The sequence below is a fragment of the Cygnus olor genome, chromosome 3, assembly GCF_009769625.2.
Source record: "Cygnus olor isolate bCygOlo1 chromosome 3, bCygOlo1.pri.v2, whole genome shotgun sequence".
Lineage (NCBI taxonomy): Eukaryota > Metazoa > Chordata > Aves > Anseriformes > Anatidae > Cygnus > Cygnus olor.
The window spans coordinates 39295903-39309076 of record NC_049171.1 but is presented as its reverse complement, the minus strand read 5'-3'; the positions used below and the strand labels follow the sequence as shown (position 1 = coordinate 39309076).

The 13174-nt window shown below is 38.1% G+C and overlaps 1 protein-coding gene across 1 annotated transcript in view; it reads left to right on the top strand.

Annotated features, from left to right (window-relative positions):
- MDN1 (midasin AAA ATPase 1) overlaps window positions 1–13174 on the top strand; it is a 99056-nt gene that overhangs the window by 59270 nt on the left and 26612 nt on the right. The window contains 17 exon segments of the mRNA XM_040551200.1: window positions 248–374; window positions 1067–1237; window positions 1370–1584; window positions 1683–2064; window positions 2205–2314; window positions 3391–4087; window positions 4599–4760; window positions 5602–5875; window positions 6855–7090; window positions 7729–7824; window positions 8069–8163; window positions 8898–9022; window positions 10115–10261; window positions 10545–10654; window positions 11085–11158; window positions 11390–11585; window positions 12859–13015. Of these exon segments, the coding sequence (XP_040407134.1) occupies window positions 248–374; window positions 1067–1237; window positions 1370–1584; window positions 1683–2064; window positions 2205–2314; window positions 3391–4087; window positions 4599–4760; window positions 5602–5875; window positions 6855–7090; window positions 7729–7824; window positions 8069–8163; window positions 8898–9022; window positions 10115–10261; window positions 10545–10654; window positions 11085–11158; window positions 11390–11585; window positions 12859–13015 (3374 nt within the window).

Here is a 13174-nt window from a genome sequence, read left to right as displayed (position 1 = left end):
AGAAGATGCTGTTTCTTTACCCATTAGTTGTGAATTTGGATTTTGCCAGCTTTGAAGGATGCAAGTATTTTGGGTGTTTATTAGAGGGCTTGTTCATCTCCAGTGCTTAAAATATTACTTTAATCTTACACACGGTCTTTGTTATTCTTGTTGCCTTGTCTGCTGTTCTGAATTTGTTTCATTATACAAATGATTTGTGTGTCATGTTTAGGCATTAATTATGTCATATTTCTTTTACCTCCTACAGGAAGAACTTCAGTCAAGAATTAGGCACATGTTCAGATCTAGTTCAGCTTATAGCTTTTGCTCTGAAATTGACACCAGCTGCCTCTCACCAGCTGTCTGGACTGTGGCACTTGGTACACCTTAGTGAAGTAAGAACAAGTTTTAGCTCTTACTAGCTTCTTAGCTCTTGTTCCATTTATCTGTCTGTCACCTAGTAGAAAACAGGAAATTGAGTGGTAGGTGCCAGCTTGGTTATATTGATGTACTCAAAATAATTTTATGCTGAAAAGTATTTGCCTCTGTTCCTGTGCCTCTAAACTTTTTGGGTCTTGTTGCAAAACAAATAGACTGAGAAGGTTATTTGATATATTTCCTGTAGAGCAATTTAATATGCCAGTGAAATTCTAGTCAATTAATATTTAGCGATAATATAGCGATGGCTGCGTTCCCACAATTTTCAATAAACTAGTAAATTCTTCTTAAATGCTTTGAAGTAGAAAATGGGGTAGCTTTACCAATCTTCTGTTTATGCAACCTTGCGTATCATATTAAAAGGCTGCAGAGTTACAGACTCGTGGCTGTATTCCGAAAACTTGCTCTTTAAACACATTGAGTATTTTGCAGACAGAAGCAGGTTGAGCCAGTGCAGGCCTCAGGAAGTGAGTTTTTCTTCCTGTTGAGAAGAGATATGAGTGAACCTTTGCAAATTTGAAACAGACCTTAAGGAATATCTTGTACTATCTCTACTAGAAAAGTGTCATGCTCTTTTTTTTGTCCTGCTTGATTCTCTTTTACTACCTGTAAATTATCCTCAACTCCAGGTTTTTCTTTCTCTTTATAGATATCCCCCGAAGAAATGTCTATTCTGTCATCTCAACTAGTTCACGCTGCACTAGAATCCTTTTGGAACAGTACTTTCACCACAGATCCAGACTATTGGCTGACTTGGAGACCACTGCCTGCAACAGAGGAAAAGATGCCTTCTAAATCCCATCTGAATAGTTCTATGAAGGTTCGTTTCTTCTTTCCTAATCAAGCAAGACCATTTTACTAATTCAACAGCTTTCTCAAACAGTGTTATAAATTTTAGCATACTCAGTACAAGTTGCATCTGAACAATCTAACTCTTTATCTCTTAATTTAGGGCCCAGGTATTTTGACCCGAGCAGTTTTCTCAAAGTGCTTCTTTGAAATTCTAACTAGCAGCAGCAAGACAAGCCAGTGGGATGTGAGTGGATGTCCTGTTCTGTCTTCATCCCATGTGACACTGGGAGAATGGATGGAGAGAGCACAGCAACTTCATGAAGTCAGCACAGCACTGTGGACCAACCTGGCTGTTGCTTCAACAGCAGACTTCAGGTATTAACATTTATACAGAAGGAAGATCTTATTTAAACCAGGCATGTTGCAGAAGCTTGCTTACCATGTGCAAAATTTTTCCATTCCTTTGTCTCCAGATACACAGATTCTAGACTACAAGGAATAATACTAGGCAGACAACTCTCCAGCCTGGTAGATCTGGTTCCAGCAGATCTTCAAGAGGAATTTTTGGAGTACTGTGAGAAGCTCATCCTCAAGGATCTTGTTGCATATGAGTACCTTCTCAAGATACTTAGAAGCATCGCTGATCAGGAGCTACTTCCTAAAGAATTCATGTTTCTCCTGCTCACTTGCTTGCAGCAGTTCTTTAGGGAAGGGCTTAAGGAGTTACCAGAAACAGCTTGGCGAGGAAGCCTCTGGGTGAATATTGGTTTGGTGCAGATCCAGTTGTGGCTTCCACAGACCAGGTTTGATCCAGCTATTAAAAGAGAATACAAGCTCAAGTATGCCAAAGAAGAGGTAAGCGTGGAGCTGGCCAGTTCTTGGTCATGATTTTTGAACTGTGGGATTATAACTTCTTTTAATGTCCAAGATGATGCTGTACCTATTTGGTTACCAAAATCAGAACCTCAGAGAAAGTTTTATTTTTGTCTTTTTAGTTAGACCAGCTGGAGTGTGAATGGAAAACATATGATTTGTCATCCCAGCTGCATACAGGAAAAAGTATTGAAGACAAAGCACTCAGCAACTATATTCATCCCCATCTCAGGTAACAACTCAGGCACTTAACTCTTCTCTTTTAGGTTGGAAACTTTCTTTTGTTGCTCAGGCTCAGTTTTCTTCACAGCTTTACAATCTGTGTTCTTATGTAGGAATGAGGCTTGGTGATTTGAAAGTAGCAATTTGCATGCTGAGGTGATAAAGAGAAATACGGAAGCTGTTCTCTTTACTAGCAGTAACTAAAGAATTGCCTGTGCGCGCTTTGTACTGCTGCAAATAGAATTATAGCAATGGTCCTCATATCTTGAGAAAATTGAAGCTATGCCCAGAAGTGAAAATAAAGTCACACATCTTAATTATGGCAATTTCACCAAACTGTGACAACGTTACTGACAATTTGAAATGACACGGATTGTTTGTCTGTCACTGTAGTTCTTTAAGGCCTCAACAGAAACCAGTGCTGCTTTGCAGAATTCTTTGGCTGATTTGTGTTAAGTAGAAATGTCCAGATGTGTATTTTGCCATCAACCTGTGCCTATGGTGCTGTGGTTGAATTTAGTATCTTACCACATGGAATACACTGCTGAAGTGTAGCCTTTGTAGCCATTTTTTTTTAATCTGAGGAATTTAAGGAGGAAACTTTAAGGGAACGGATTTCTCCTTTGTGCAGGTTTCTAGATGTTTCTTGTGCATGGAGATAAAAACTGGGGTATTAGTCATAATTTTCCACCATTAATGGAAGTTTTCAATCTCATTATTATACACATAGATGGATCTGGTTGGTCTGTGCTGTTGCTTAAATAAGATGATAGTCATTGAAAGCCAGTTCTGAATGGCTGAGTTTTACCAGTTGCTTCCAGTAATAGTACTTTTTCCTTAATGCTGACAGAGCTATTAGGCAGCAAGCAAAAAAAGTAATGCCAGTTTATTGGAGAAATGCAGAGAAAATAAGAAGACAGGGTGTGTGCATGTTATACAGGTGCCACCTCTTGCTTTTTCCTTATTTGCTACTTTACACAAATTAGCAGAATATTTGTTATGAATCTTCTATTGTGTTACCGTGCAGCTTATGAAACGTGTTTATTACAGTACATTGCTGAGCTGGTAAATGTTATTTCTTAACAGACTGTTGCAGGAAAGAATGCAGAGGTTGAATGAGCAAATAAGCAATCTCTCCAGAAAAAAGGCCTTCAGGCCTCCAGCTCCACTCTATGACTGCTTGTACCAGGAGGTTCACCAGTACATCAGCAGCATAGCAAGGGTTTCCGCAGTCCAAGACCTTTTAGCCCGCCTTCTGCAGTTCCTTGGTGGGGAAAGACCAAAATCACTCCAGGCAATAAAAAACCTACTAAATGAAGAAACATCTTGGCAACAATCACACCATCACTTCAGAAAACACTTGGCAGAGGAGTATGCTGCATTCCCTGATGCCGTCGTTCCACTGCAAGCTGCCATCTTACAATTACAACATGGCATGCGATTAGTGGCTTCTGAAGTTTATGCCATGCTCAACAGTTTCGTGTGTCCAGCTGATCTCAACAACCTCCTTACTTCTTTGTTGACATTTCCATCTGTTGGCCATGCTTTTCCCACATACTTGGCTCGTGCAGAAATTTTATGCTCAGTGAATTCAGTTGAGGTCCTTCACGGACTTAAAAAGTTTTCTCTGAAGCACTCTGAAGGAGAATCTGAGGGAGTACAGAAGCCTTGTCCAACTCTGGAACAGCTCCTGGTGAATGCGTTGTTGCACCTTCGATGTCATGTACTATCCAGGGGAGAGATGGACCAGAAATCTCTGCGGCTTTTTAGACATCTGTGTCAGGTAACATCTGAGTGCTAGTGGCTAGGATTCTTGCACTGAAACTGCCTTGATAATCATCAGTGTGATGTTCATAAACTTTTTTTCTCGTACATTGATAGAATAATTCAACATTTTATGTTAGCTTTTTTGGATTTATTGAGGTGTGAACTCAAAGCCTGTAACGTTTGCAGGCTTTGTTAAATGTTACAGGCTTTGTTAATGGTTACAAGATTTTGATAAAAAGCAACAACAAAACAAATTAAAAAAAAATACACAAAGCTTTGTGGAAAGTTTCTCTATGAAATAGTTAAGACAGACTATAACTTGGCCAAGCACTCTCTTGCACAGTATTAGTCTGTTGTGAGAGCAGTATACAAATCTTCATTCAGATTAGATGGTGTTGATTTATACTGATGCAGACTGTAGAGGGGGAAAGAGCCAAGCAAGACAGATGCTACCTTACCAAAATATGAGGCGTTGAGGTGATTTTAAACATAATTTTTTATAATAATATGTTACTTTGTTTTCCCAGGCAATTATAAATGAGTGGGATGAACAGGAACGCCGTGCCCAAGAACAGGAAGCAATGGAAAAGAGTCTGTACAGATACAGAAGTAAAAGTCATGGGAAAGGAAAAAGTGAGGAGGAGGAGGAGGAAGAAGAATTTAGGAGGAGATTTCCGTTTCATGAAAAGGTAACAATGGAAACTCTATAATGAAGAAACACAAAATTTATGTCTAAAGTAGCTCCTGAAATGCATGTTATATAAGTAAAATGAGATGAAGAATGAAACGCTTTTTTCTTAAGCCAAAACAGAAATGTGTGTTAGATTTTTGGATGAATAGATATTAAGTACTGTGGGTTTTTTTGTTTATTTTCCCTTCAGCTAAATTATCCTAAGTTACACAGCTGAGTCACGATATGATTAGTTACTCATGGTAACATTCTGGAATGTGATTCAATTAGCAAGTAGGGTCTGCTGAGGTTTTGTTGCCCGTGAAGAACTTAAATATCCTTGATTAAATATTTGTATTAAAGATGTGAGGTTTTTTTTAAAAAGTTTAACTGTCCTGCATTACTGAACAATTTTTGAAGTGGCTTCACCAAGCAGTGTTGTGCAGTGCACAAATCCATGAGCCAGTTATGTGCATCAACAGGTAGCCAGGAGGTTGAGAGGTAATAGTTCAGATCTCCGAGTGATCAAACAGCATTGAAGTGGTTTATCAGCAGGTATGACTGCTAAGGCTTGTTCTGGTAGAGGTTTTGTTTGGTCGTAGCTCGGGGCTCACTGTACTGCACTCTTCTGCCTGCTGTGGTTTATGCCCTTAATTGTTCTGTTTGCCTGTGTTCTGTTTCAGACTGACATCTTGTTTGTGAGGCAGGCAGTGAATCTATGTGAATACCAACTCCAAATCATTAGCGTTAGCACATTGTTGCAGTGCCAGAGAGTGCAAAAAAGAGGGTACAAGGGAGGAGAGGAGGAGCATTAAGAGAAGAAACTATAATTGATCTCTTAATTATAATGCAATTTGTAGGATTTCGAAGATATCACAGCTGAGGCAAGTCTAGAAGAAAACATGGAAACTGAAGATCCATTGGAAGACCAGCTGGAAGTAGACAGAGCCCTTTTGTCCAAGAGCTCGATGCAAACTGTAATGACGGTTCACCAGCAGTTGTGCTTAAACTTCGCTCGATCCCTGTGGTATCAAAAGAGTCTGCCTTCTCATCAAGCTAAAAATTATTTCACTGCATTTATTTCCTGCTATCAGACTGGTGCATTTCTGGTGTCACAGTACTATCCTTTAATTGGTAAGATTGCTAGCAACACTTCAGATGTACAGGTTTAGCTTCGTAATGATTTGTTAAAAATGAATTGTATTGCAGATCATAAAATAGACCTATTATAGGGTAAGTGTGCAGAAGAAGTGTCCTTTTTCCAAAGAATTTGTCCCATTTTCAGAACCGTCTTGCAAGGCTTTGTTTTTTTTTGAATTACTGTTTTTTTCATTTGTTAATGGAACACAGTTTAAGAGTAAAGTGAACCTACTCCATATTCAGAAATGTTGATCACTTACATCTGCATAGTTCTGTGGAAGATCATGCACTTGCAGAAATTTCCCAGAGGTAAAATGTGAAATTAAGTTCATAAAGAAATTGATTTCAGTGGAGCTTCTATAATGTAAATCAAATGAACGAACAAAAACAAAGTGATTTATTTGCTTTGAATTTTGGCACAATTGATATGAAAATCATAACAATGTGTGTGCAAGACCTCAGAATAATATTTTTCATCACTTTTCAAAGCAGCACTGTATTTCGGTTCTAATAAATGTGTATGTGTGCAGTTAGGAAGCAGATAGTGCAAGAGGACTGCTATTTCTACAGTAATATATTTTTGTGTTTATACCTGAGGTGTAATGGATGTTAATGTGTTTGTTAGTTCATTTTTGTGTTGGATTACTTTTTTCACAGAGTCTTGCTAATAATTTTGTAATAAATATCCCTTCAACGTGAACTTAGGAATGGAGGAACTGTGGTTTTCTGCCTGGACTGCAGTGTACCTTTAGAATTCTTTTTTAAAAAAAAAAAAAAGATAAAATAGAGGATGCAAGCTTCAAATACGCCTCGTTTTTCCTACAATCTCATCTTATTGCTTATGTGTGGTATAATCTCGTATCTTTGTAATACATAACATACTAAGGTTTGGAATGCAGGAAACAAATTAACTTTTCCTGTTCAGCTGGAAAAAAAATAACACGTGTGACGTCTTTATTTCTTAACTTCCTAGGTGCTGAAATGAACGATAGTCTTCTGGGAAGCCAACTTCTACTTAGCACTCTTCTTCAAAATACCTTTTTCGAGGAACTAACGTCAGATCTTGTGCTACAGCAAGATGGCCCCTATGATTTTTACCAACATCCTAATATTCAGCAAGTCCGGCTGTGCCAACCTGTACTTGATAATTTTGCTAAAGAAGTAAACAGGTTACTGCAGGAATGGCCAGAGCATCCAGTACTTCTGCAGGTAAGGATAACTCAACCAAAGTTTAGGAAGAACAAAAGCATTTTAAAATTGTTTGTGTGTGTAAATATATGGGAAGATATGCGTAGGGCCTGTGCATGCATATACTTGCTCAGATGTCAGTATTACTTAGGCAGTTGTTTTGAAGTCATAGCTGTTTCTTCTTAAGAGAAATTAGGTACTGCTAGCAGTTTAGTTTTACTTAAGAAATGGTAAGTAGTGTTCACTGTACACTCTGTACTTACAGCTATGATCAGTCTTTGATCTGCTGTACTTCGAAGGTTCTGGAGGTCTTCTGCTGTTTGGGCTTCTGTTTTTTCCCACGTTGCTTTTTTCCGTAGTTCTTTAAAATGGATATCTTTGGCACCAAGGGGGACTGTGTGGATCTTAAGTTATTTCTTGAAGGTTAATGCAGAAATTTAGGATCAGTTGGAGCTCTCAGCATTAGGTCATTTCTGCTCGTTTCCTTCAGAGTGTTTTACTGAACTACTAGTGAGCTAATACTAAAATGAAGAAGCAGTTGAAAATGTTCTTACCTCTTTTTAGAGTAGGGTTATGCTAATACAAATCAGCTTAGCTTCATGACTGCTTTTGTTGAAGATCAGATGCTGTACGTTGAACACTTGTTTTTCATTCTGCAGCTGTTGGTTGTGATGGACAGAATCCGGAGTTTTCCACTATCTAGTCCTCTCTCAAAGTTCCTGAATGGCTTAGAAATCCTTCTTGCAAAGGCACAGGTAAGAAGAGAGCTGATGGAAACTTATTTTCTCATTTATGCTTTCTTATTTGTATAGGTACCATGATAAAAACAACTGAAAGCTGAGTGCTTGCCAGGATTTGGGGAAGTGAATTGCTCCGTGCTGTGAGTTTAAGGAGTTAGGAGAGTGAACAACAGTATTACAGTGCTGTGCAGACACTGATTTCTGGCTTTGTATAAAGAAACTTTTTTTTGTTGTGTTTTTTGTTTGTTTTTTCCCCCAGGACTGGGAGGAAAATGCTAGTCGAGCTTTGTCCTTGCGGAAGCATCTTGATTTGGTCACTCAATTGATTATTCAGTGGCGTAGACTGGAGTTGAAGTAAGAACTGTCCTTCCCTATTGCTATTTCTTAAAACTAAGCTTCTCTTCTTGATACAGAGACACGTTGCAATGCATTATTGCTTTAATTGTGAAATGTTTCCTTTCTTTGTGTGTGTGTAGCTGCCCTTGTACAGGTATAAAAACAAACAAATAAAAAGGTAGTTGTATTGGCTCAGAATGAGTATGTCCAGCCCCATATTGTCTTTTGTGGTGACCATATGTGTACATATGTGTATGCCTCAGGAGGGACAGAAGCAGGACACAACTAGAATAGTTCATCCTGATGTTTTCCCAGCCTTCTCCTGTTTTTAATCCCGGGGTTTGCTGAGCCTGTAGTGGTTTGTCTCTTAAACAACCACCGTTAAATTTTGCTTTAAAAGTATTAGCCAGTCTTCTGTTTAGACCATGTAAAGCTTTTATATCCATAATATGCTATGATCAGGAATTCTACAAATTTGCCTCGCATTTTGTAAAAGAAAACTCTTTTGAAACCTGGCTCTGACTGGTTTTGTTTGACAGTTGTAGTTCCTTTATTTCTTCTGTCATATTTATTAGTGTCAAAGCAGTGATCTTCTGTAGTTGACTGTGTATATTAAGGATATGTGCAGATTATTTCATCCTCTAAAATCTTCCTTTAGTTTACCAGAAACAGAGAATAAAGTGTGTGTTGTTTTGGAGCCCAGATGACTCATGAGCTTCTTTTTTATTTTTATTTTCTCTCACTGTTTTCAGTTGTTGGTCAGTAAGTCTGGACAATATTATGAAGCAGCATGTAGAGAAATCCACAAAGCATTGGTTCTCAGTCTATCAGATGATTGAGAAGTATCTGCAAGAACACACCGAGGCAAACATGGAAGGCAAGTGTATAAACATGTGGCACAGTTGCAGCAATTACTAAGGATGCATAATTAAGCTCTCAAATGCCCAAGTTTAACTGTGCACTTTAAGGTAGTTATTGTCCCCTTTGCTCTGCAATAAATTCCATGACTGTATAAGGTCTTTCACATAGAGTGAATTTGGTATTTTTTCTGAAAGCATGTGTGTAGCTCATAGGACTAACATTGTAGGGGTGTAAAGGAGAGATGCTTGTAAAAGGAATCCAGAAGAAAGTAGAATGGTAGTAATCGTGTGTCAGGGACATATAAACATTGTAAACTGGGATTTGGAAGCCTTCGCCTGCAGCTGGAAAAGGCATCTCACTTTTTAACTGCTCAAAGCACAATTCATATTCTAACTGAGCTACTAAATATTCTGTATAAAGCATAAAGAATTCTTACAGTAAGTGTGCTTTAGGTATACACTGCAAATCTGTCTGCAGGTGTTCAAACTACGTAAAATAAGAAAAAAAAATACTTTCAGTCCCTAGCCCTCCCATATTTTCTGAAATTGTGAAAATGAAAATAACATTCTTTGGAATGAGGCAAAGTTCTTCCAATCTCCTGACTAATTAATGCACTTGACAAATTAAGATCCTTGGGTTCTTTTTACATCTTCCAGTATCTTCTCCCATAGGCAGCGCTCTAAATACACTACTCTCTACTAGATTTTTCCAAGATCTGTTTCTATCTTGATGATTTTGAGGTGTTAAGGAATTGGCAGCAACTAATTTGTAGCATGTAGTTTTTCATCATGGCTGAAAAAGTTCATAAAGAATAGCAAGTTTTCTCCATATACTTAGTGTTCACTCAAACTGGGCGCGTAGCTGGCCTCCTCAGTGCTGTCTTACTACTGCCTCTCTTGTCCTGTCTCCTCTTTTATCCGGTGTATTTTTTTGCTGGTTTTACTTATTATTAAATTAGAAATTCTCCCTCCTTTTTTTTCCTAGTTTGTTTTGAAACTTCCTCAATAGAAACCTGATACTTAGTTGGAAGTTCACAAGGAGCAGTCAACAATTTTCATGTAAAGTTTTGTTTTTTCTCACCCTTTTATATTTCTGGTGCAATGTTCAGAAACTGAGCAGATGAGTCTAAAGATGCTGGTCAGCACACTACAAGCTTTCATCGAAGGATCTACGCTGGGAGAGTTTCATGCACGACTTCAAATGCTACTGGATTTCCACTGCCACGTCTTACTGATACCTCAGGCAGCAGAAAAGGGTAAGTTATTAACATTATGTGTGTTGAGTCTTAAAAAAACACCTTGCCATCATATATTCCAGGCTTTCTGGACAGATGACTAAGCTCATAAACAGAATGCAAGCCTGTGATGCATTTTCTCATTTTCACGAAGAATACTGTTGGTCTGTTAACCCCTTCCTTTCATATCACCAAGCTTCACGATTACAAAAACAAACAAAAAAAATCCTAGGCTACATTTCTGGTGTTGGTCCTGAAGAATATACTGTTTTGAAAGAAGCTTCTTATTGTTTGTCTCTTCCAGACATCCTGTGCAGCATCCTGTGGAATCTATACAATTATTATAAGCAGTTTTCAGAGTGTGTTGAGACCAGAATCACTGAACTTCGTCAACCTATAGAAAAGGAACTTAAGGTAAAAGAAAATTTTGCTCAGACAATCTGATTAGTTCAACATAAGAACAGTGGAGCAGTTATTTGAATTTGTGTATAATAGCTCTGTTGGCCATTGAAATCCCTGCTATACTTCACATTTTCTTTGTCAAGAAGATATTTTTGAGGCAAAGAGTTGGTGAAAGTCTTTGTTTGGTCAGTCCCATTTAGCCATGGAGGTTTCTACCAAGCAGTGAAGCCCCTTGGGATTTCACATTTGGCTATGCAGCAGTTTTAGCCTAAACATAAGTAATTATTAGGATAAGACAACTATGCAGTTATTGGTGCATGTTCTAAAATCAAAATGTATTGCATTGTGTCATCATAGCTGATCAGCTCTAAAGACCATCTTTTGTATGCAAATACTTCATTATATTAGTATAAGTAATCCCAACATTTGTTTCTTTTTATAGGAATTTGTGAAAATTTCAAAGTGGAATGATGTCAGCTTCTGGGCTATTAAACAGTCGGTTGAAAAAACACGCAGGTAACTCAAAACTTGGAATTAAGGAGCCAGTTATGGACTGATGATAATAAACAGCAGTATTTTTATGTATGACTGTACTTCAAACCTTCTTTCTAAATTTCTCTGCTTTTAAATTTGAATGCAGGAATGTTTCTTGTACCCATAACACAGTGGAAACACTTATTTCCAGCAGCTGAGAGATTTCCTGGATTAGAACACCCAGTAACTGTTTTGCTTTCCTTTTGTAATTAGGACTCTCTTTAAATTCATGAAGAAATTTGAAGTTATTCTAAATGAGCCATGTCGGCCTGCCTTGGTGGAAATTGGTAAGGAAGAGCAGCTGGACTGTTTGCAAAAGCAGGAGGAATCTGAGAACAAAGAGACTAAAGTTCAGAGGCTAAGCAACACATTAAGAAAAATCCTGTCTTCTAGCACAGATATTGCCAAGGTGACTGTATTCTTTGTTCTAAGCGTGGGAAGGATATTTTCTATATTTTCATCTGTATGTTGTTTTTCACTGATTTATGCAGAAAAATCTTACATAAATGTCAAGTCTCTTGAATATATTGTCGACTTTTTGGTCTTTTTTTGTGTTGAGTGTTATGAAACACCGCAGGTGGGTGGGAATACAGCATGGAAAGACAAGTATGTTCAGTATTGGTTTGGCACAATATCTACAGTCTAACATAGACACGATAGCAGTTCCACATTTCATCTCTAAATTACTCATATATTGTCTGCAGCAATTTGTTACTTCCCTGCTGGTACAGTGACACTGACTGTGCCTAACAATTAATATTGCCCTGCTTCATAGTGCCTTGTTTGGTGTGTCTCTAATGAAGCTGTCCAGCTCAGAAAATAAGTCAGTTATTTTCCTGAAATAGATTCCAAGGAACCAGCCAGAACTCATCAGGATTTTCTTGTGGGGGGATATTCAGTTACTCTCATTTCCAAGGCTTTTAAGTTTCTTCAGAGCAGGAGGGTGGCTGATTTTGCTTTTGTCATCTGACAGTCAGGAAGATGGATAAGGAGAAATAAATCTGAGGCAAATCTAGTGTGGGTTTGGTTTTGGGTCGGGGGGCGGGGGAGTGCATTTTTTTTTTGCAAGCCTGTTGCTGATCATTAACAGGGTTGCTGGTTTCACGTGTTTAAGAAATTAAGACTTTATGAAACTGCAGGGAGACGCATGCAAACTTAAATATCCTAGCTATTTCCTAAGGAATAGCTTTTGACATGCTGGGGGATCACTTCTGTAATTTTGTCATTTTTATTTGTGTACCATTTTCATCGTTTCCTTAGCAGTGCAGTTAAATTTGTGTTTAGTGGAAAGTAAGAGGTGGTGTTCTTATCTCATGTCTTAAGGGTATTAGTTATATAGGATAAGGTGACTGCCTGCCTTTGGAAGGTGGAGGAAGCTGACCTAAATGCAGTAGTCTCTATGAAAGAGGCCTTGACAAACAGCTAAAAAAGTAGGGCCACAACATCTTCGATTTCTTTGGCTTTTTTCAGAGTTAATATATGCTTGACATACATATATTGTGATTTTCCTCAAATGCTTGGGCTGAACTGTTCAGAGGACCGCATGAGCAAGTTGTTGGGTTTAAGGTGAATGCAGAATTTAGTCCTTGTTTTGGCAGCAATTTACTCTGACTTAGTGGACAGATAAGACAGCCTCAATTATTTGTGTATAATTGGACTATTTCTTTCATTTTTCTCACCAGACACTAATGGAAGAATGTCAGGATGGTGTTACATTTCATACAGAATCTCTTCAGTACCGTCTGCCCAAGCTTACAAAAAGAATGAAGAAAATGTGTGCAACAGTTACAGAAAATAATCCATTCTTAAGTCTTCTGGAAAGTCTTGACCAGTTCACAGGTTAGGTATTCTTGTGATTTCTGTGTCTTAGTTGACCTTTATAACATGAGTGGAATCAGGGTAAAAATGTAGATGCACGGTTCCCTTCCCAGACTGTATTCCCATGGCTGGTTTGTGTTCATTGACATTTCATATTTTATCTTTCCCTGCTGTCTTCCT